The sequence below is a fragment of the Eleginops maclovinus genome, chromosome 12 (assembly GCF_036324505.1).
Source record: "Eleginops maclovinus isolate JMC-PN-2008 ecotype Puerto Natales chromosome 12, JC_Emac_rtc_rv5, whole genome shotgun sequence".
Lineage (NCBI taxonomy): Eukaryota > Metazoa > Chordata > Actinopteri > Perciformes > Eleginopidae > Eleginops > Eleginops maclovinus.
Window position 1 is genome coordinate 16,924,960 of NC_086360.1, and position 24,851 is coordinate 16,949,810.

General features: G+C 39.9%; 1 protein-coding gene across 6 annotated transcripts in view; it reads left to right on the forward strand.

The window, feature by feature from the left end:
* Positions 1 to 24,851, forward strand: part of LOC134873489 (protein prune homolog 2-like) — a 33,415-nt gene that overhangs the window by 7,657 nt on the left and 907 nt on the right. For 2 of the 6 annotated variants that reach the window (XM_063897127.1, XM_063897128.1), the window contains exons 4-19: positions 86 to 252; positions 2,096 to 2,230; positions 2,574 to 2,662; positions 11,102 to 11,251; positions 12,124 to 12,455; positions 12,577 to 16,149; positions 17,938 to 18,321; positions 19,979 to 20,067; positions 20,336 to 20,557; positions 20,685 to 20,858; positions 21,160 to 21,259; positions 21,491 to 21,622; positions 22,086 to 22,172; positions 22,510 to 22,608; positions 22,929 to 22,970; positions 24,267 to 24,299. In XM_063897127.1, coding sequence (XP_063753197.1) covers positions 86 to 252; positions 2,096 to 2,230; positions 2,574 to 2,662; positions 11,102 to 11,251; positions 12,124 to 12,455; positions 12,577 to 16,149; positions 17,938 to 18,321; positions 19,979 to 20,067; positions 20,336 to 20,557; positions 20,685 to 20,858; positions 21,160 to 21,259; positions 21,491 to 21,622; positions 22,086 to 22,172; positions 22,510 to 22,608; positions 22,929 to 22,970; positions 24,267 to 24,299 — 5,808 coding nt within the window. The remainder of the gene's footprint in view (positions 1 to 85; positions 253 to 2,095; positions 2,231 to 2,573; positions 2,663 to 11,101; positions 11,252 to 12,123; positions 12,456 to 12,576; positions 16,150 to 17,937; positions 18,322 to 19,978; positions 20,068 to 20,335; positions 20,558 to 20,684; positions 20,859 to 21,159; positions 21,260 to 21,490; positions 21,623 to 22,085; positions 22,173 to 22,509; positions 22,609 to 22,928; positions 22,971 to 24,266; positions 24,300 to 24,851) is intronic. The other 4 variants (XM_063897129.1, XM_063897130.1, XM_063897132.1 and 1 more) reach the window with 4 other exon arrangements.

The window sequence follows — 24,851 nt, forward strand, 5'->3', positions numbered from 1 at the left end:
TTATTTATGCAAATGGCTCACTATCATCGCTCCTTCCCCTTCAGCCATGCACATCCCCTTCACCCCCATCTTCTCACTCTTCTAGCTCTGAGTACCACACCTTGGAGTCCAGCGTCCTGCGAGTGGTCCATCGTGACGGCCAGCAGGATGCAGGGGATGATCGGGCATCGTCCGTGGTGTCGACAGTCGCCGGGGAGATTCTTCAAGAGGCATCAGAGCACATCGGAGCAGCGCTAGGGGAGACTCTCGGAGGTGAGGGAGGCGCAGGCGCCCCCCAGGGGGAGTAATGGGGCGATGAAGGAGGACACACACAAATCCCCTGACATGACTCGCTTAACACCCACCAGGAGAGATGGAGAAAGAGAGAGATGAGGGGTGGTGAGTGTGAGTAAGGCAGAGTGCCCAAAGACACACAGAGTCCCGTAATGTGACTCTTTTTTTTAATTTAAGTTAGTTTAGACTGTAGATTGTTTCTGTTTTAACAGGCAGTCATATTTTTTATACTTAATAAAGAAATATTGTTTCAGGAAATCAAAGAGAAATCAATGAGCAAATTAGAAAACAGTAGAGAGAGGGGCTGAGAACAATGTATGAGAGTCTAGCAACATAGTACATAGAGTGTATCTGTGTTGGCTTGGGTACAATGGTATTATAAAGTAACAATATTGATACTCGTTAACTACATCGTATCAAATCAAATCAGTTTAACCAGTTACAGCTACTTTAACATACTTGTGAGTGATTTGGCAGAACAGAGACGGGGTAGCACCTTGTGGTGTGTGTGTGTGTGTGTGTGTGTGTGTGTGTGTGTGTGTGTGTGTGTGTGTGTGTGTGTGTGTGTGTGTGTGTGTGTGTGTGTGTGTGTGTGTGTGTGTGTGTGTGTGTGTGTGTGTGTGTGTGTGTTTTTTTAAGTCAGTTACAGTGCGCCAAGCATGTACTCAAGTTGTCAATGTTAAGTAGCTGTGTTAAGGTCGGTCGGGAGACATGACCGATCCTTGTTCAATAACGCTCTGCTGCTTCTCTTCTCTGCCGGTTATTAAGGTTATTAACAGAAAGATGGACAGGCTAAGGTGGATTGTGTGAAGGAAAAAGAGCTAGGTGAAGTCTAGGGAAACAGATAGAGTTATGTGTTTAGTGTTATCCTATTTCTCTCTGAGAGCTCTTTGGACATGCGTTTACAGGCTCATTGATTCCTAAAGAGGCAGTAGCTCAGCTTTATTCCTGATTCTTAAAAACGTTTTTTCTAAAGTAAAAAGGTTACCAAAGGGTCATGTAATCGTTTTTCTTGGTTCATAAATGGAACTGAGTGTTAAAAAAGCAACTTTTCGTTATAGTTTTTACATTTTCTTGACATCATTACAGGAAATGTTAATGCATAATTGAACTGCAGCTTGTCTATAAACTACATATTTGGGATTTTTCTTGATTCAAATTATTACGACCAATTGTAAATATTTAGTGGTTCATGCAAAGCATAACAAACTAATTAATTTAAGCCAGAAATAAATCATAGAAATATTCCAAAATGTTGATTGTTGCCATTCCTAAAATGTAGACTACTACTTCTAACTATTGTGGCACCCCAGTGTTAGCCCTGTGCACATACAGTACAAAGTACAACCTTATCTGGATTTTCTCACATAATTTTCGAAACGACAACATTTTGGTCAGAAGTTTTTCTCCCTGGTCATAATGGCATTTTGTTCAATAGCGTAACTAAAGTGTGGCAAAAGAATACATTGTCAATTTATGTCATTGTTTATTAAGTCCTGCACAAAAGGATAAGGAAGAGCATTCAGTAATCCATTATCTTTATCGATCAGTATTATCAATCAATGATTTGCTTTCACCAGTCTCTTGAACACCAACATCAAAATAAAGGTTACATTTCATAAGGTATAAAATGCTGGTTCGTAGTGTTGGAAAGTTGCCTTATAGTAGAAGTTCAGACAAGTCGATAAGTTTCTGAAAGATGATGAAATGATCTACATCTTTCACACTGTTATTGAGCCATGATTGAACATACATGAACTTATGAACAAAAATGTGCATCCTGGACTCACCCACATTTGTTTGTATGCTTATGTGTCTACAGAGGCCTTACGGCTGCAAAGTGAAGCTTTGTGGATCAAACACGGCCGTCGTTCAGCTCAACTAGAGGAGCTCATGAGATCCTGGGAGCAATGGAGTGATGTCACTGCCGCTCAACCTGATGTTGCAAAGCTGCAAGGTGCATATTTAACACACAGAGTTTTTTAGGCGTTCATTGTAACAGAAGAGTATTATACATAGAAGAGAGAGAGGAATGGGGCTTTCAACTTATCTTTTTTTCGACTGTGTCTTAACCTATGATTTGCAGCCTTTCATGAAACTCAATAACAAAAAATAAAAATGGTACAGTTCTCCATCACCCTTGTGCTGTAGTCATCTAATACAGGACACACATTTCAATTACCTCTCGTTCTGGAGAGGGCATTCATGCTTGTGTTTTTTTCTGTCTGTTGTGAAATTGTTTTGTATTTTGTGTGTGTTTTATATAACTGTTAGTCTGTTTGTGTACTGACTGGATGTAGACTTGGAGCATCTGCTGACTCTGGAGCTGAAGGAGTTTTCTGATGGAGAGTTGACCATAGCATTCACTTCAGTGACCACAGATAAGGAGGTAAGTTTTTATCATAAAAAAAAACTGGACATTTGGATTCCAATTACTTTACTGTTTATCAAACTAAAACATAAATATAAACCAATTAACCAACAAGATTATGGATTTGTTTTCTTTTTAAGCATGTATAATTTAATATTAGAATATTGTAGTTCAATACTGGCCTCTTTTAATCAGTGCGAAAAGTAACCCTGCTGTGCAACACAGAAAACCCAATAAAGAGGAAGTTATCTGAAGCTCAGTCGATGAAACATGTTGACTGTGAGAGTATTAGTTTAAAGAACCATTTCATGTCAATAACATTTAAAGACGATTTACAACTCCATTAAATACATTTAAAATGTGTCCATTTCACGCCATGATTACATGGAGACTCTTCTAAGTATATATTTTATGTGATAATAGGCTTGTGTGCAGACATAGAAATATTTGCCAATTAACACCCTTATTACTTACATTAATGGCCTCATTACCCTGACTGGTTCTTTTTAATATATCATGGTGATTATAGTTGGATATAATGTGGTCCACTTCCCTCTGTTCGTTGTTTTTAGAAAGCTCATGATAACTTGCATAGTCTTTTGAAAAAAAAACGTGAGAGAAACATGTAGACATTTTCCAAACAGTAATGTATAAATGAATAGACAATGTCTCCTTAAAAAAAAGAAAAAGTTACAGTTGATGGCTTTGTTGTTTTGGATACATCACTCTAGCGCTGTTGCATTTTTGGGAAGTTTTGTTATGCATGTAGAGGAGCCCCTCTGATGTAATGATGTTCTGAATTTGGATGAGATGCAGATGCAAGCCTGAGAGCCTCACACACAAGCAGGTATCACCTGCCTCCCCGCTGATATACTAGATTCTCACACACAGACACAGACACAGACACACACACAGACACAGACACACACAGACACAGACACAGACACACACACACACACACACACACACACACACACACACACACACACACACACACACACACACACACACACACACACACACACACACACACACACACAATTGTAGAATGTTTGTGTTCACTTTCTTCTTTCTATCTCTGTTGTTCTATTGTTCTTCCGCTTAATATTTGCAGTCACACGAACTCACACAAATGCATACGAACACATATGCACACACACACACACACACACACACACACACACACACACACACACACACACACACACACACACACACACACACACACACACACACACACACACACACACACACACACACACACACAGAGGGTGCTTTAAGCCCTGTAATCCCCTTGCTTTTCTCCCTGCTGTAACTTCTAATGTGTTCACCCCCCTCCCATCAGCACCACTACACCCCCCAAAAAAATCATTCATTATTTCTTTTATATCTCCTTTTCACTTCCAAAGCCCATTTTTCTCAGCGGCTGCCTAGCGTGCGGTATTAGGCTATGTGTAAAATAAATGATGTCTGTAGCCGTAGGGGTATGGCTCTGCCTCCCCCAGAAAACTACCTAACGTCCAAGGAACATTAAACACCCAGATCCTCGTTTAGCGAATAAATAACCATTCATTTGAATGGCTTTGTCTGTGTGTGAGCACTGGACTCTCTGTGCATATTTTACCAGCGCTGTGCCTGCATGCTGTGTGTCAGGAGAGAGAGGGAGAGAGGGAGGAAGAGAGAGAGAGAGAGGGAGTGTGTGTGAGAGAGGGCCCATTAGAGACTTAATATAGAATAAATGGCCAGGGGCCTGTGTGTCGCCAGCGGACCCTCCAACTCCACAGCGTCATGGTGGGTTACTAATGACCTGAGATCGGGCTCCAAAATGAACTCCTTATATGCTTGTCATTTGCAGTGTGTATATATTTATATATTATTTTTTAATTGTGTTTGAAAAGAGAGTAAAACGGTATGAGTGTCATTTATTGAGAGGGCTTAGGGAAGTTCTGCCTTAAATGATTCTTTCCAGAAAACTAAATAAATTAGATTCAATTAGTCTTTAATGGTTTATGTGTTATGTGTTTGTCAAAGTGTGTTTTTTGTCTGTGTGTGTGTGTTTGAACACCGTTAAAGAGGACAGTGTTGGATTTTGGGTTTGGAAAAATGTGTCTGTGATTGCCTACTTAGAGGAAGAAAAAGCTTCAGTTTGGTGCAACGATAAGGACACATCGTATAGACTGACTAATGTATTTTTGCATACAGTACAAACATACATTAGTCAGTCTGTGTGCTCCTTTATTATGGAAGAGAAAAGTGGAAATGAATGGAGTTTCATTCTTTTAAAAGCACAGCGCCTGTCTGGATGTTTCTCTGTCTCATTTGAATCTGCTCGTCAATGTGCACTACATTTAAAGCCGTAAAGGCAAATATTTCTGTTCTTCAAGAGAAAATGCTTTTCGTAATTCAGTATAAGAACAACGGTATCGATGGTGTCACATGCTGAATAATAAGTAATTGAGTGGAGTGTAGATAAAGCTGTGGAAGCAGTAAGTAATATATTTGTAATGCAACTTTGTCAGCTTTGCTTTATTGCGTATTCTAAATAGTGTTGCTTTACTTTACACATTTTCAGTCTGTACCACAACAATGTGACTTCAGCTAAAGCATTACTTGTTTGTCTGACCGTTTTATGTTAACGATTATTATTTCAGCATATAAAAACACAACTGTGATTTCATTGTTGTGTCATAGGAGCCCAGACTTTTTATTTCTAATGTAGCCTCACAAACAATTTTGTGGCAATAACAAAGAGACTGAGCTGATATTTGATAACTTAGTAAATAAGTACCATACCCATTATAAAATTAAAAAGTCTAAGTTGCAGTGCTCATATATGTATCCATTAAATATTGCATAGTCTGTACACATTTGGAGAATAACGGCTAATACATAGTCTAGGTTAGTAATTTGTTTTATTTATAGAGCAGATTGGAAAATATTTATTTTAGTTTTAATACAGAATATAAAATGATCATCAGCTAGTCATTTGTCCTGTGCATCATTAAAGTGTCAATATTTGCTGTTGCTTCTGCCCACACACACGGGTGCAAAAAAATTATTTGGTCACCTATTTTATACAACACTTTGTGCCTGCGTTTGTTATATTGTCTAACAGGCTGGTAGCAGCACTGTGTCAGCTAGTGGAAGATTCACGACATGAGCCAATAGGGGTCAAGATCTTTGCTCAGTCTTTGTGCAGCAGCACCTGTGGATGTGGGACACATCCAATAGCCAATAGCTTAATTGATTCTAGGTAACAGAGGAGTTTGAAATCTCTTCTTGTTGATGTCTAATGTTTTGAAAAAGACCTACATTGAGCTCAAATGAATAAACACACTAAAAACACATTATTCACATGTTCATGCCAGCGAGTGTGTGTTGGTGTATCAGAGGTTTTCATGGCTCAGTAATTAGCGCTGGCAGATGAAACATTGGTCGGATAAATAGTTGTCATGCTGTGGAGTTGATGAACTGTGGGAAGGACAGGAGCCCACACACACACACACACACACAAACACACCCACACACAAACTCATGAATATGTGAATTATGTGTTTTTTGCATGTTAACATGGACATTTACTTAAAGAATATGTTTTGATGTGCTTTGCGTTCTGTCCTTTTAAATCTTTTTGCACTTGAACAGGAGCGATGCGAAAGTAGATAAGCTTTGTAAATTTTGTATGAGCTATCACTACAAGGATTAGGTTAATCGAATGATCAAACCTGATATACAAATAATTGTGTATTATGTTGTTTATTTTCTCAGATAAAACACATCTGCTTATAGGATAATGCATCTACATATGACTTAAAGGTCCCCTATTATGCAAAAGGCACTTTTTGCGGTCATTATTCATAAATATGTGTCCCTGGTGTGTAAGTAAACTCACAAAGTGTCAGAAATGACAACCCTCTCTCTTTTCCTCCTTACCCACATCTCTAAAAACGGGGGTACAAACGAGCTGATCCAGATTTGCCGTTATACCATGCCGTTATGACGTCATAACCGAAATGTGGGCTGCCTTTACATTGAACTCCTGGCAATGTCCCGCCCACCTGACAGCTACCAACCTATCGTCCGCAATATACTTCAGCTCAGCTCAAATTTAAAGCCGAATCAGCACTTCAGGAACAGGGCTGAAATAGAGGGGTATGAGGCATGCTACAATTGGTGAGCTATTTGGTATTTTGAGCAAAACACTTCACAGACAAGTTTTGTATAGATATTGCCCTACAATATTTTGTTGAAATATAGCATAATAGGAGACCTTTAAGACATTATTGTGGCTGTTCATTTCTATTCTTCCATTTACTTTGCTATATTTTATGTTGAGTTGGGTTTTTCTATTCTTTCTGTGCCCGTTTGTGTGTGTGTGTGTGTGTGTGTGTGTGTGTGTGTGTGTGTGTGTGTGTGTGTGTGTGTGTGTGTGTGTGTGTGTGTGTCCATCTTTCCATCTGAAGTATGCTTTAGGTTTCATTTTGGAAACGTTGATTGTCTCTAATGTCTTGTTTGTTCACAGTCCTCCGGCCCTTCTGTTTGTTTATGCGGGGCCAGTTTTGCCCTACGCCACTTGCACAAATAATTATGCTCACTAATGAAGGGGCCCGCAGCCACAGCACTCTGTAAATGCCTTTCTGATGAGAGGCACTAGGAGACAGCAGGTGCAGGGTGGGCCTCCCAGGGACTAAGATTGAAGACCAGGAAGTCAGGGGGCCCCGCCACCCCTCTATTTTTCTATTCCTCTCTTACTTCCTGGTTTGTTTTATTCTGGCTCTTCAGTGATTTTATTTGGTGAAAGTGTCCATATACAAATTTAGCCACTTACACACATCTTATTTTAAATCTACATAAACATGACATCCTTGACATTGTAGAAGTCTGAGATAAGCTAATTCCATCAGGACAATAAAGCACATAATATACACATTTAGTATATGTTTAGTATTCTAGGTCTTAATATGGGAATACATTCAGAATAATGTAACCAAAGATGCATCACTTTTCTCTGTTTCCCTGTTGACTGTAACAGACAAAGTTATGAAAAAATCATATACATATTTGAACAACTTTGAAAAAACACTTTACAAGTCGTTCATTCTGTATCTTAAGTTAAAAAAATAAAATAAATAAAAAAACTTGCGCTGATGTTGTTTCCTAATCGTCTCCTCCGCAACTCTCATTCTTTCTCTTCCCACATTTCATTCTCCCCCTGTGGCTTCCTTGGGCTATGAGGGCAAACAAATAAACAAAACAAAACATTTATAGACTCAGTGCTTGCATCTTGGCCCCAAAATCCCTGCACTTAGAGCTGAGCGAATGAAGCATGCGGAGAAGGCCCATATGAGAAAGGCAGACAAAGACATTTGGGCTCCTTTTCTCAGCAAACTTTTACCCCCCTCCCCTTCTCCCTCTGTCTCTCCAAAAACTTCATAAGCAGTAATACTCTTGTGTACGCGTGTGTGTGCACGAGAGCGTTTGACTGTTGGTTTGTGGGCACATGCATGTGTGAGTTTGGCTATGCGTGCGTGCGCGCGCGCGCGAGTGTGTGTGTGGCAAGAAGTATATGTTGCAAATGTGTGCGTGCATTTGCATGTGTGTATTTGAGCAGGGTGGTGTCAGCTCGCTCCTTGCCACCCCATTTGCTGTAGCTGTACCGCTGTGATCACAGACAGATGTATAAATCAAACCTCGCTTGATGGATTCATCAGGGTGGCGAAACGATCGCCTGAGAAGAACTCGCAAGTCTCTTAGCGTTCTGTGTTCTGACGGAAAGGGTATGCAAAGAGCCTAAATGGATGAACGCTTGATTAATTCTTTGCCGGAGATGTTGGCGACAGCAGGAAATGTGTTTTTGCTTTGACTGTGTTTGCACGGGAATTTACGCGCGCGGGGCGTGAGTTATGAGGCCTGAGTTTTGTACCTAAGGCTATTGTGCATAATGATGGCAGGTTGGGAGAACTGCAAGCAGCCGCTAAAGACTTGCTACCTGTGGAGCAAAGACAACCAAAGAGAAAGGGAGGGAGGGAGGAGGGTGTGTGTGTGTGTGTGTGTGTGTGTGTGTGTGTGTGTGTGTGTGTGTGTGTGTGTGTGTGTGTGTGTGTGTGTGTGTGTGTGTGTGTGTGTGTGTGTGTGTGTGTGTGTGTGTGTGTGTGAAGGCTAAGTGTGACAGGAATCAAGAGACACAGGTGAGGGGGGAAACTAATAAAATAAACTGAAAGGATTTGGTTCAAATAAAAAATAAATGGATAAAGGAAACGATGCCATTAGTCAAAAAACAGGAGACGTAACACACAAAGTTTAATTAAAGGTAGAATAATTCCACTTTGATTAACACATTATCTGCATGAGTTCTGATGGTTTTGACCACTCACGTTGGTCATTGGTAAATATTTTGTCCTAATTCCACAACGTCCAAACTTGGATTTATATCATTCATTGAGTCAATGTTCTTCAAGTCTTCATATTACCTTACTCACTTTAAACATTTGCAGTAAAGCATTAGAGGCCATAAAGATCGCCATCACCATCCCATCAGGAAAGAGATCATATTTCCTTCCATTTTGTTTGTAAAAGAAATATTGTAAAAGCTTGATATACTGCTTAAGGGTTTTCAGGGTTTGATATGGTACTTTCACTTACTTATTGTTATTTCAACATTTATTTTAGGAAGTTAGAAATTAGGTAGAACATTTTACAAAAAATGTGCTCTTAAATAAAAATTAAAGTTAGTGAAAATTAAGAGTTTCAAAGGAAACTGTTGGGTTTTGATATCTTAGCTTAGTAAAGGCTCAACAAATGAAAAATAGGTTTCTTTGTCCGGATCCTAAGGTTCTTGGAGACAGTTAGCAAGTGGATTTTTATAGCTAACATGTTGGTAATTTATAAGAAAAAGCAATCTGTGTATCTGGGGGTGGCAGAAAGAGGGTGAAAGAGGAGGGGCAGGCAATATGAGTAGTAATTTACTAAGTTAAGAGCCAAATGGCAGACAGACTGTCGCCCTGCGTGTTATCTCTGAGATTTGCACTCTGCTTGCTTTCTGACTATTTTCCTGCCTGTGTGTGTGAGAATGTGTTGTGCAGTTTGGTGTGCATACGCACACAGTTGGGTAGTAGCTTTAGAATATCAGCATCATTTGAACATTGCTTTGTTGTACTGTAAATCATGGAGACTGTATTGCTTTACCAGCGCTCATATGTGTACGTAATGGTACATATTTGTTCATACACTGAGATTACATTAGACAACCGCAGGCGGATTCATGTGTATATCTGCATGTGCAGGGTTACATGTGCATCTACTTGTGTGTTTGTACTTATGTGAGTGAATATGTGTGTTTTAACGGATCTTGGGAAGCTTCATTGCACTCATCAGGATATCAGTGTTGAGAAATGGCAGTGTCAGTGAAGTGACAGTTGTGTGTGTGTTAGGATTGATGGGCCTGAGTCTGACAGCAGCCATATTGTGAAGAGGGAGAAGGATGAAGGGATGGAGGGAGGAACAGAGGGAGGAGTATTGTAGCCCCCTCATCCTCACAGGTTAATATTGACACAGCCTGGGCAGATACAGTGCCTGCAGCGATCATCAATCACTGGACCCGTACACACTTAAGCAGAGATAAGGACCACACACACTGTCAGATAAAGCACACAGAAAAAATAAACAAACTTTTAAAGTCAAACAGATTCATTCAATTTAGACACGTTAGGCAAAATGATCAAAACCCATACATTAATGTAATGTTATTGCCTCTATTAGCTTTACTAAAACGACAGGATCTCTTTTGTTTAAAATTTCTACTTAAATAAGCTCAACAACAATTTTGACAACTTTACAAAACAAACAGTTGTACAACAAATCTAGATTAATCAAGCAAATATGTTTTGAAAAGTATCACTTTGTGTGTAACCCAGCGTTTCAAATTATGGTTTCCATAACATTGTTGTTAATCATTTCAGAAAGAAAGAAAAAGCAAGTTTCCTTGACAAGCAAAACAATTAATTAATGCAACTTTCCATCCATCAATCATTGTGTGTGTCATTGAATTACCATAATCTGTGCATGGTGGCTGTTTTAAGAGCAAACAGTTAATTTCCAAACAATAAATCACAAAGTGTCTCTCTACCCCTCTGTGCGTTTTGACAGCTTCGTCTCTCATTGCTACAGATGAAGCCTTACTTCAAACCATTTCAATTTTCGTAAAAAAATTCAATCATATGCGCAATGAAAGGCAGGGGTCTAACAAAGTTTTCCATACAACTGTAACCAAAATGTCTATTAATCACTTTGAGAATCTTAAAATAAAATGTAATAAATGCTTTTTTTCATAATAAGTTCATTAATACTATAATTATAGAAAAAGTTGCATTGGTCTAGTAATTAGCATTACACACCCAAGATATTGATTCTTCCCCCTTCCTTCTGCTTATTTTTGTCTTTTTTATACAAACCTCCCAGGACTGGCATGGTTATGTGGACGGTCTGAAATCATTCAGCCACCGCCATGGCTATGATGCTCTGGTGGGTCTCCTATCCAGCAATGATACAGTTCACCATCCCCGCCAGCAGGTGGCTGTCTACTCTAACAACACAGATCTCCTAAACCAGGTAAATAAAATGTACAACCACCAACACAGCCAATTGCATGTCAAGAATAATTGTGCTTCTTTGATTAACACACCTCTATGAATAACGTTGAGAAATTTAAAAATAGCATTGTGATGTGTTTTATTTATTTTTAAATTTTACTTAATCCTTTTTGTAAATGGAGTGTAGTACAACCTGAAGACATTTTCAGGAGACTTTTATCTTACATATAACTTTCACGAGGGTTTATGTCTACATTTAAATTGTAAGATGAAAACCCGGAAAAACCTAGACATTACAAAGCTGTGGTAGCAAGCTGTCAATCACAAAGTATAATCTTCTTTTACTGTAAATGGGAACTTCATTTAAAAGAGGAACATAATATTTACAACGTTTATTGAGATAATAAATCAGGTGGGATTTCATATCGATTTTCCCGTATACTATCAACTGATTTTTGCAACCAGAAGACTCACTGGCCCTTAGAAAGCGTGCGCATTTAAGGCTCCTCTTCTCTTTTCGTAACCGGAGGTACAGCTAGCAGCCAGTTAGCTCAGCAATGTTTTGGTACATAACCTCCTGCAAAAAACACAACAAATCAAACGGTCAAGGTATTTTTTCATAAATAGTGAGTTTTGGAGGTACTGGTAAGCAGATTTTGTTACTTGTAAATGGAGTTTTGTAAGTTTCTGCCCTTGTTTTTTTTTACTGTTAATCTTAATTTACCAGCTGTCTGTTGAATCCTCATTTACTGGACAGATATTGGAGTGGTAGTCTAATATTTTTCTTGCCTAACCCTGTGCAGGAAAACAAATAAGCATATAACTATTATATAACTACTTGTTTTGAAAATAATAAACAAAAAAGTACAACATCATGGCTTTATATTGCAGATCTGCTGTGAGTTGGAAGAGTCTTCCAGCTGGTGTCTTTCTGGTGAATTGGATGCCAGGGGGGGTCTCCAGGTCTATCACATCCCTATAAACACCTGCCTAACTTCTGGTCCTCCTCCTCTGCTGGTAGAAGAAATAAAGGGCCTCCTCAGGGACTTTGTTGACCGGCGGAGCTCTGTATTAGCCTGCCATCCCAGCAGTAGGACCTCTTCCACGGAGGGAGTGGCAGGCAGTGTCGAGTTCTCCCAGGGATCATCTGGTATCAATGACATGGATGGCTCTGACATTGAGAGAACGGACGGAGGCAGTGGAGATGTGGTGCCAATAGCAAGGTATTTAAATGCATTGCTGTATCATCCAGTACTGGTTAAACTATCGTATATATCTTGAAAAAACGTATTGACAGAAATTGATGCAATTCAGTGATGTAGTTGTTTTATCTTTTTTACACAGAGTGATGACTGATGGAGAAGAAGTCACAGGAGGTGTAGGCGCTGTTGCTGGTGGGGAGCTTGTGAGCCCCGACAGTGGTATGACCACCATCCGGAGCAGCCGCTCCTCCAAGGAGAGTTCGGTGTTCCTCAGTGATGACAGCCCAGTCGGGGAAGTTATAGCAGGAGGAGGACCAGCTGCAGGGCCAGGAGGACTCTTCCTGAGAAACCCTTCTCCCCTGGGAATGTTATCCCTCTCACCTCCTGTTCCACCTGAGAGGAGGAAGAACCGCTCTGACAGAAATAAGAGTGAAAACTTGGACCTGTTTAGTTTTGACCCACTAAATAGCAGTGACCAGTCAATGCAATCAAGAGGAGAATTGGCAACTTCTGGAGTAAGAGTAGATGAAGTAGAAACAAGAGCAGGTAGCTCTAGCTTATCAGAACTTGATGAGCTCAGCTTGTTGGATTTTTCTGCCTCGTTAGGTGGGCTTGACAGTAGAAATTTTTCAATTGATGACCATGGTCTAATCCATGGTAATGACATGATTGACACTGTGGTTCCTCCAACTCCAGTCAACAGCGTGGTAGGTAGCCGTCCACCCAGCAGTTGTGGGGTCCGGTTCTTTCCAGAAGATGTAGTTGAAAGGATTAATGGCCTGCAGCACAAGGACAGTGTGTCATCGTCATTGTCAGAGACCTGGGATGAACTTGGCTTTGAAACACAAGGAGCAATGTCCTTGAGTGACAGTAATGCCTGGAATAGGACCAAAGAATCTGAGAGCCCGCTGAATATCACAGAGGAAGATAGAGGGAAAGAGTCACTTGATGATATGACTGAACACAAAAGCAACGAAGAGATCTTAAAATCAGAGAATGCCCACCAGAGGGGAAGGAGCCTTGAGCCCCAGCTTAGTCTGATCACTGAGCAGACTGAATCGTACGACACCTGGAACCCAGAGTCTGTAGGTAACAATAAGTGGAACCCCATTACCTTACATAGTCTGCAATTGACACCACCAGAGGAGGAATTTATTGGAAAATGCAGTGCTGGTATTGTTGGAGTGAAAGAAAAAACATCCTCATTGTTGAGAAAGAAAGCAACCCTAAACACTTTAACACCTGACACATCTAAAGAAGATGACGAAGGGGTCCAAGGGAAAAAAGGAGACAGGCAAATGGAGCTTCTAGATTTCTGGACATACTCAGCTCAAAAGGGATTTCTCAAATCAGATAGCGGAACCACCACGTCTTACCCTGAATCCCTAGATTTGTGGAATAAGACAATCAGGGATGACAGTCTATCACCTCTCACGACCCCAGACAACTTGTCTGGAAACTCAGGTTCTTTCTGTGGGGTGATCCCCAACGTTGAGACTAGTGCATCTGTTGAAAGTCCAGAAGGATTCTCTGATGGTGGAATGGTGATGTGGAACACCACCATACAGGAAGAAAGCTCTTCCACAGTAACGAGCCCCGAAGGACCTGAAAATGAAAAGAACCTTAGTCACATGGGGTCCTTGGACACCAGTGACTCTCCAAAGACACATGAAAACAAACAGGTAGAACAAGAAACAGCTAAAGGGGAGGAGAGAGGTATGAATAAAGCACTTACTCAAACACCTGAAGAAGTGGAATGGAAAGGTTATGAACACAATGTGAAAATAGTTATAGAGGCTGCAGAAGGTAGAACACAGGGTGAAGAAAAATGCGATGATGACATCCAGAGTTTTCAGAGCCAACAGTGTGTCTTGCAGGACTTGGCATTTGAGCGTTCTGAATATGAGACTACCCCCCACCAAGGAACTGACATGATGGACCTACCTGTGCCTGGCATGGTCACCTCTACTTCAGAATATGAAAATGTAGGAGCTGGCACTTGGAGCCTGCCATCCTCCCCTGACACTCATTCCAGCCCCGTAGTTGACATGATACAGCTTGAGGAGCAGTCTAGCCCTTTTATAGCTGTGACAAAACCTAATCAGATCGAGGGGCCCAATCAATACCAGAAGGCAGACCCTCTGGGAAACACTGAATCCAGAGCAGAAATTTCCGAAAGAGGACAGCCGACCAACCAAGTGTTCCTATTTGAGGGAGCTAGTGAGTTCGGTCATATGATCAGCAGTGGAGTAAGTTCAATTGAGAGTAAGGAGGCCCAAAAAACATCAGAGGAAGCTGATTGGATTGAGCAACATAGTGAACATTCCCCATTTGTCCTGGTGGACTGTTCCACTGTCACTCAGACCACCTCAGCAAAACATCATTCATGCCAGGGAGAAGCTGCTGATACTCAAGTACGGTCTGACCAATCATTATCCCCAAGCCTTGCCGAGTGGCACAATCCTGATTTGAATGAACATGCCATTGAAAGCCAAAGTGGTCATGACAATGAGAGCACTGGAAACGCGGTGGGGAAAACAACAGAAACCATGTCCTTAAGCTCCAGCTCTGGGGGGGATAGAGACATGCTGAAATATAGCCCCGACAGCCTTCACCCAGGTAGTAGAGATGAACTCCGGTCCAATTCAGATGGAGATTCATCATCAGGCCTAGAAATGGATTACATCATTGTGTCTGGCACAGTAAAAGAAGCTGAGAGAGAATGGCACGATAGGCCTAAACAGAGTGGCAGTCAATCAAAAGGTACAAGAAAGTCCATGGAGACTTTTAGCATGCTTTCTTATGCTGCCACTGTTCTACAAGCCCAGGCAAAAGCTGCAAACAGAGAGCGCCAGGAGAACACAGAACTAAGTATGCAAAACCAAATGATCAGAGATACTGACGACACACTAAGCAAAGAAACACAGCAAAGTGATAATACCACTGAGCATCACATGGTGCCACAAATAATCAGTCCTAGCCAATCAAAAACTAACTGTGAATCTTTTCATCAGTCAGATTCAAGACCAATAGGTTTCAGTCAACCACAGGTAGAAGAAGGCAACTATGATGATAAGTCAAACTTTGTGGCCAGAAGTGTATCCCCATCACTTAGATATCCATCAGACCACTTCCTGAAGACCAGAGAAGAAGTTTATGTCCATTCACAGATCTCGATGGAAGATTCAGATGAGGGTGGGCAGTCACCCTCTGCACCCACACAATGCCCCACTTCTTTGGGAGACCTTCAAGGATGGAGGGCTCAGTTAGTGGGACAGGACGCACCGCAAACCACCTGTGAACCACAGTCACCTATTCTTACCAACAGTTCAGTCTCACATACCAGCTCTTTGCTTGGCACCCCTTTAAGTGAATCTGGCAATTCTACTCAAAGAGGACTTGGATTACCATTTTCTGGAGATTTGATGGAAGACGAGAATGATGTGGAAGAGCAGGAGGAGATTACCGATGCAGAGTGCACAGAAAGACAACAGTTAGGATGTTGTGATCTGCTAAGCTTCACTGAGGAGGTGGTTGGAGGTTCTTCATTTCAACAAACAGGTTTACAACCACTTGAGCCACAGAGGTTCCCACCAAATACAGTGGAATACTATAATGGCCAACCAGTAAGGACTATTGATTGTGATAAATGGTTGACCGAACAACAAATCGGAGACCATCAATCTTCTCAAGATCGCTATTCTCCTGTTTCAAGGTAAGCAATGCACCTCAAAAACAATGTCTTAAGCTCTGTGTTATTCTACCTTTGTCACATTTACAATTATTCAAAAGTCAGAACAATTATGACAAAACCAAAAACAATGAAAATAGATATTAAAGTTAAAATGCAACATGTTCACCTTAAAATATTTGTTAAACCAAATTACATTAAAGGCCATTTCATCTTGTGCATTTGCTCTAGCCTTGATTATGGTTGGATTTCCAATTCTTTGGAGATATCCATTACTGAGATTTCTAACTCCACAGTAATGAATTGTTAGTAAAGGGAATTTGAATTGTTCTGACGGGCTACCAAGTGAAGGCTACCTAGCACTCCTGCTATTGATCAAGACAGACTTTTTATTCTAGGGCTGCTTAAAGCCAGAGAATAATTATGCCTGTGCACGTGTTAGTCCTGCTCAAACACACAAACACATTCACACACTCACGCACAAACAAACACACACACCCTTCCCTCCCACTCCTTTAGTTCTCTGTTAGTGTTTTAGTCTCTACAGCTTTCGCAATGTTGTGTATGTCAGAGGAATATTGAAATCACTGAACAGACTGTCGAAATTGAGCTAGAAGGCCCTCGTGAGGAAATTAATCTTGTGTGTGTGTTTGAGTTGTATTGGTGAATGACAGACTAAGATTGACAGTGAGGATGTGAAAATGAATATGAGTGGTGTGACAGAAACAGATTTTGTGTCCATCTGTGTGTATTGTTAGCGTGAAACAAGCTGCATTTGTATGTGCATTTATTTCATGTGATTGTCAGCAAGCTTTGATCTGCGACTCTGTGTGTGTTTATAAATCTGTTTACGCCTCATTAAATATGCATTACCTGCCTCATTACAGCTGGAGCCACACCACAGCTAATGGAAACCAGCTCCCCTAGCTCTCTTAGAAGGTGTGGGTGTGAGTGCATGTGTAGTGTGTGAATGTGTGCTAAGGTAATACCTGATGTATCAGTCAATAATAGTTTGTCCATGTAGTTTCAATTTTACATTAGCAATGAGTGAATACCATAGTCTCTTTATGTCCATTTTTTTCTTTGCTTTTGTTTAATTGTTTTTGAAATACTGTATGTGAAGTGGACTCAGTGCTTCAATGTTTGTTTCATTAGTATTGCAAGATTTGTTTTTTTAAATGAATGAATAGCAATTGATGTTTTGTCATGAAGCAAAAATAATTTTATTCTATTTTGTTTGGATTTAAACATTGTTAAAAGTACCCTGTAGAGTTTTTTGTAAACAAATGTTCTGTTTTAATAAGTGTTACTCACCGAAACTCAATGTGTATTATTGAAGGATTTATATTTCACTTGCATTTTCATGCACACGCATGTGTCTTCATGTGTGTGGTGAGAGCAGATGCAACACCAACTTGCAAACACAGTACTTTATAGTACTACTAGTGGTCAAAAACTCCACAGGTTACCTTTAATGTAAAGATACTATTAGGGTTTGAACTCAATAGTGTGTTGGACAAGCCGCAGAACAGCAATTGCCCAACGATGATTTCATCTGGCAAACCATTTTCCTTAATAGAATATAGTATATATATATATATATATATATGATAAAATATGGAATACAGTGGAGCAGATCAGAGTGTAGAGTATATTGAATATAGTAACTAAAAGAAAAAAACTCAAATGTTAACATAAAAAAAAAGGAACCTGGCAAATTGTTGAGCTTCCTTGACTCATTTGAGTTTAAATTTCGTTCTGAATTTCTCCTTCTTTCTGTACTGATCCCATGTCCCCCTATTCCCCTGAAAGAAGACAACAAGATGTGACTTCACAGCTTTCCTCCCAGCCAACCAATGAGAACGCTGCATACCAGTGGACAGGAACTGAGACTGTAACACAGGGCCAAACACAATATGGCTACAGCTACCACCACATTGACCATAGAACTGAAACAGCCAGTATGGATGATAATGGTTCTAAGTTTCAATATATAGCTGAAAGCCAGTATGGAGATGACTTCAACTCCATGTTCGCCTATGAACTCAAGTCCTCTCAGTATCAAGCTGATGGCCAGAGTCGGAATGAGACTTATGATCTTGACAGACAGCCTTTCTACCAATCAAATGTCGACCATGAGAGGGAAGATCATGCGCGATATATGCCAGAGGAAAATATTTACTCTCTCCCATCCAGGTGAGCTTTCTCATACTGAATCAATTTTGCCCCTCAGTAGCTTCGACAGACCCAAAATGTTGGTGCTCTTATGTCCTATTTGTATCATCCAAAGGCCCATTCCCTTTTAAAGCTTGCCTGATGTAAGATGTCATTTTAGACAAGATTTTCTTTCATTGTGCTTTCCTTAAAGTTGGAACATGATCATAGTTTTTTACTGTTCATTATAAATGAGAGAGTGCAGTGGATATGCATAGATTTTCCATAGACTAAAAGCTGTACTACTGATGTTTACCACAAAGAGGCAGCACAGATCTTTTTAACACTTTAAGCAGTCCTTACAATATTTGTCGTTTGTACCATAGCAGCCAAGATTTGATAAGTTGAACTTTGATCAACAAAACTATGACTTTGCTTAGTTAATGCAAATATAATTCACCCAAATCGGCAGGAGTGAAATTTAAAAGAACTGTCAATTTTTTTTATAAAGACTAATACCACACATTTCCTTAAATTAATCCATGAATGAGACCCTCTTTCTTTACACCATCAATTAGGATTACAAAAATATTGAAAAAACTGCAGGAGGAGCTACTGAGGAGTAATGACTTGACCAACATAATAACAATACACGATAGAAAATCAAAGGGTGTTTGTCTGTAAGGGACGGTCATACAAAATATGCAGTTGAGTTGCATTATAGGAAATACAGGACACATACTAGAGACCAAGTCAGAATTTTCAAGCCTTGCTTCAGTTTTTTCACATTATCTCTCACTAAAGATCTACTTCTTTTTGGCTCATTCAAAAATGAGAGTTGTGTTGTGGAATGAGTATTCAGTAGGTGTATATGCCTTAATGTATATTGTGTGTGTGTGTGTGTGTGTGTGTGTGTGTGTGTGTGTGTGTGTGTGTGTGTGTGTGTGTGTGTGTGTGTGTGTGTGTGTGTGTGTGTGTGTGTGTGTGTGTGTGTGTGTGTGTGTGTGTGTGTGTGTTTGTTTGTATCTGCTGTAGTTTAATTGTTCCTTGTTAGCAGTTGCATCATTGGTACTTGTTTTGCCCCACTTTGTAATTCTGATGACCTGCCCCCTCTTTGGGATGCACCACCCTCCCCTGTCTTGTACTCTGTGTGTTTGCGTTCATACGCGGCCTTTTCATAATCAGGTGGTCACGTGACCTGATTGTGGAAAGAGTGGTTCAGTCTCTCTGATAGGAAAAGAAGGAGTAAGTGAAAGGTAAGTGACAGAGATTATAGAAAAAAGGGACGTGGAAATGTGCGGGTGTCGTTGTTGCTATAATCATGTGTACCAGTTTCTCAGTACTGCTTCCCTCTATTGTTAGCAGGCCTTATGTTAATCGAGTCTGTTAGAGGGGCTTTGGTTGGGGGAGGTAGCAACACTGCTCAGTATTGTTTCCTCTGCCCACACGTGCAGCCTGGGAATGAAGCAGTGAGTTGCTTTCTCTCTGTCTGCTTCTGTTATCTTTTTATGTCCAAAGTCAAATGAACACATTTGGAAACTCTTTTTCATTTACTGTCATGGGAAAAGTTTTCTTTGTAGATGATTGTTTTTGTCTTATTTGGCCCAATACTATGCGTAGCTGTGCCTTTGGTGGCAGTGGTGATAGCGATGATAATTTATGTTGTGGCTCATTATTGTGTTTCTGTGCCTCTGAGCAGAGACTCCCAACAGGGAGACGGTGCATCGGGGATTATGATGAAGACGGCCTCCAGTGAGGAGGCTGCTGAGGAGATGGATAACAGAGAAGGTAAATATACAGCAAGATAAACTAAACTCCTGTGGTTTACCCTATCAATGAATACTCTGTTTTCATCATTATTCTTTTACGGACTTGCCATCATTTCCAAACTATGGGGAAATACTTTCTTTTAAAAGGATGACATTTTAAATGTACCATAATATAAAGATATAAGACTAATACAAAATATAATTACATGAGGGGAAATTGATGAAAACATTTCTCTGAAAAAAATGTGGAATCTTGGAAAAAAATCAAACCATCTCTCTTTGACCAGATGCACCATCCTCAGCTGATCTGTCAGGAGGCTCCAATCAGAGGAGAAAGTTGACAGCCCCACCAATGAATGTGTCATTGGACCACAGTGAGGGGTCTATTCTCTCAGAAGATGCCCTTGACACTGAAGACGATGCCTTGGATACTGGTGACGACCTGGATGTCAATGTAGACGAGCTAGACTCTCCTGATGAGGACGACTCACTGGAGTTCAACAGACACGGTCAAACACCAGAAGATAAAACACAAACATGCACACAGCCACACACTGACCTTACATATTGTCCTAAAAAGTACGGTAAAAATAGTTGTTGTGTTGTCTTGTAAAAACATTTTTATTTTACAAACAGGGGACTCAGAAGAGTTGGCTGCAGGAGCAGCATCAGGTGATGCATTTGCAGCACACAGAGCAGCTGAGGAGAGCAGGGAAAACCGGCTGTGGAGAAGTGTGGTGATTGGAGAGCAGGAGCATCGCATTGACATGAAGTGCATTGAGCCATACAAAAGAGTAATTTCACATGGAGGTACGAAAATACAAATAGTTGACAGCTCTACCTGTTTCTGCTTTACGTTTCATATCATTTGATCATTTGGAGTTTAGTGATGCTGCTCCCCTTGACAGTTGCAGTGTCTTCCTTCGTTCATGATTCAATAGTAAATCATTTCCAGCTCAATCTAAGAAATGATTACGGTGACAGGTTGAGCGTTTTGTCATAAAAGCCACACATGGCATGCCCCTGTTACATTAAACTTCTTTTGCAGTGAAGCTAGAAAGGTGAAGGGGTCGATAACTGTGAAACCCATTGCCTCTTTTTATTTTGTCAGGTTATTATGCTGAACAAAATGCCATCATCGTCTTTGCAGCATGCTTCCTACCAGACAGCGACTGTGACAATTACAATTATGTAATGGAAAACCTTTTTCTGTAAGTACAGCTATACTTCATGATGTAGTGTAATACAAGCCAACATAAAATGAGGTCTTCATTTGTTACACAAAGATGTTCCTTCATCTGAGCCAAATCAAACTTAAATGTGAACATGGAATTTAATATGTAATGTATTTTTGTATGTTATTAACTAGAATAACGCTGCTGTTGCTTTTGTTGCAGTTCGTTTGTATTATCGTCTTTAAACAGAATTTTCTGTCTTTGTAGGTATGTAATAAGTACGTTGGAACTAATGGTGGCAGAAGATTACATGATTGTTTACCTGAATGGTGCCACACCTCGCAGAAGGATGCCGGGCTTTACCTGGATGAAAAAGTGCTACCAAATGATAGACAGAAGGTAATATACAAACAAGCAAATGCAATGTACAACTGTTATTATTGAAACACACATATTTTGTAAATACTTTTTGGCGTTCGCTTGTGCTGTAACAGAAGACCAGAAGGGGGCGTACCTATCATAAGTTCTTACCAGCTGGAGTAAACCATAGACTGTATAAATAAATATACTGCAAACATTATTTTGGAAATTCTCAACAAGAGATGTGTTATAAACACAATTATACATTTAACAACACGAGAATTAGCTGTGTGAGAAATGACTCCCTCGTTCACTCAACCTTTACTCCCTATATGGCAGAGTCAGTTACCTGAGCTGTCATTTGAGACTTCACACACTTAATCAATCATCATTTTGAGTGATCATTTAGGCAGATCTAACACCTAATAATAAGTCAATGTGGTATTAATGAAACCTTTACTAATCTTTTGACACCACTACTGCCTCTCCTCTTGTCCCACAGACTGAAGAAAAATCTTAAGATGTTCATCATTGTCCATCCTTCCTGGTTCATAAGGACTTTGCTGGGAATAACCAGACCCTTCATAAGGTTTCAATGTTCTCTTAAACATTTAGATGACACACACACACACACACACACACACACACACACACACACACACACACACACACACACACACACACACACACACACACAACATTGAGTTGACAGGCTGTAGAGCGCAACAGAGGTTTTATTATTTTTTTTAAATGTACACATTCCTCTTTTAATTTATATTCACACCAACAGTTTGGGTTTCCAGGTTTTTTACCTTTATTGCCCAAATGTCCCAAAAAAAATGTTGTTGACATTTGAAACCTAGGCGCAAACTAACACAATATTGCACATTACTGATACAAACCCTATATGGTTTCATTCTCTACAGCTCCAAGTTCAGCAGTAAGATAAAGTATGTGAACAGTCTGCGAGAGCTCGGAGAAATCATCCCAATGGAGTATGTCCACATTCCCCCCAGCATTGTAAAGTGAGTAAGCCCTTCTTTAAGTTTAACGTAATACCACACGTCACAAGTTGAAAACGATTACCCATTTCTTTCCTTCTTGTGTGAAAACAATGTTTGTATTTCTTTGAGTTTGTTTTAAACTTACCGTCAGGAAACCCCTGCTTTTTTTGTCTATTTTTTGGTGACAGCCTGCCACCCTAATCCCCACGAATTGACAATGTAACCATTGTTAGTACACTTCTTTAACCATCCTTAGTATATTCAGTTTAAAACCTCAGTCATAGGATAATTTCTTTTTGCCGGCTGTTTGTGGACTAAAACATTTCTCACTCTGCCCCAAGGTATGACGAGGAGAGGGGTATACACAAATTTGCATGCATGAGGTAAATCAACTAACCTGTCTGTACTGATCAGTTGGTTTTGTCTCCATGAAAAATCCTTCAATGCTTTTTTGAATTTACACACGCAGGGACTAACCTTTGACTGACTTTTGGCTGCCTTCTTATTCAGCATAAAAGGAGAAAGATATTCATTTGCTTATTTCTCTCAGTTTGTGATGTGCCTGTTCCTGTAGCTCGGTTAATATTTTATGAAATGTTAGTAAAGATCTAATGACCACATACAACCTAAGTTAGCTGTTACTAACAACCAAATAAACACAGTGACTTCCAAAGCGGGCAGGTCTGACGGTTTGTTTTCAAATTTACCTGAAATGCATAATGTGACTAAAACATAGGAAAACCTCATGTTCCCTGTCAGTAGGAATTGTTACAGAAGGTTCAGAGTTTCCAAAATATTACCACAGTGTTAAGTAATATGAGGTACAGTATTCAAACTGCAGCTGGCTAATGATAGACTTCAGTGAGATGAGTTAAAACTATTGGCATTGTGTGTTTGAGACTGGGCACAAACTATTGGCCAGTAACCATGAGAACTAAAACAAGTCATAAAGGTAGAAATCTTCATGGTTCTTTGGGGCTTTATTAGTACAGCCACCACATTGCACCAAAGCCAAAAAAACAACACACTAGTTTAAATTTAAATTGCCAACACAAATTCACACATTTTTGCCACTGGAGTGAACAGTCATGTACACCACTGTTGGGTCACTTTTACCTATGCTGTTGTTTTCTTCTGGTGAGGGCAGTATCTCTGTGGAACATACTGTATATGTTTTATGATTTGTATGTGTCTGTTGCTGTTTGGAGTTATTTTGCAAACAAACATCCTAACAAACTCACATGCTTGCTGGTACTTTGATGAAATTAGAGTGACGTTGGGAACATGGAAAAATTAAAGCTTCATTATATTCTACTTCATTTCTACCCATTATCGAAGGGAGGGTGTCTTGAGTTGGAAAACTAGAGATTGACCTGGACCCAGTGCTTGTGAAAAAGTGCTCACTGTATAAATGTATAATGTTCTTTGGTTTATTGTTGGTCATTTATCCTGGATATGCATTGCAGTGTATCTATCTCCCTCTTTGAACCTTAAACACTACCACCTTAAATACTGATGCTTGTTTTCCATTCCTTTCATTCACCCTCTAATGGCAGTCTGGAAACAGGCTACTAATCCCCAGCAACTGCATGTGTACTGACAATATGGTTGCTCCCTGTCAGTTGTTCAACTCCCTCACTAACCTTTGCTCTCTGCCCTCTAACTTAATGCTTAACCAGACTGGATACAGAATTACAAGACACATCTGCTAAGTAAGTTGTGGGTCATTGTTCTTAAACAAGGAAATGATTGCTGAGTATCCCCCCAATATTCAATGAATCAGAAAAAGAAATAGATAGAAAGAGATTGAGAGAAAGTGAACACATAAATACTGAGACTGAGACTTTGCTGTGGTAATGTGCCATTTTAAATGTCTTTGTAAATGTCAATCATAGAATAACTTGACTGGCCTTAAATATTATCTACTCAACTAACTGCTTCTAAACCCAAGCAGGTCTTAGTGATAAAGCACTGATTAGTCAAGACAAACACACACACAGCACGGATATGCCTCAGAAAATATGTTTTTGTATTATAGATTATTTTGACATTGCAGAAGTGTGCTTTAGATATTTCCCTGCAGTATAATATTGAGCAATTATGCCTCTTTAGCCTATAAACAATGTGTTCATGTTTGGCTGGTTTCTGAGGTAATTTATACTCTTGCAAAGCTGGTCGCCTGCTGTATTGAAAGAATCTAAAGTTCATGGATTTTACAGATACATTTAGAACCTACATAACACCTAACACAAACCATACATCCT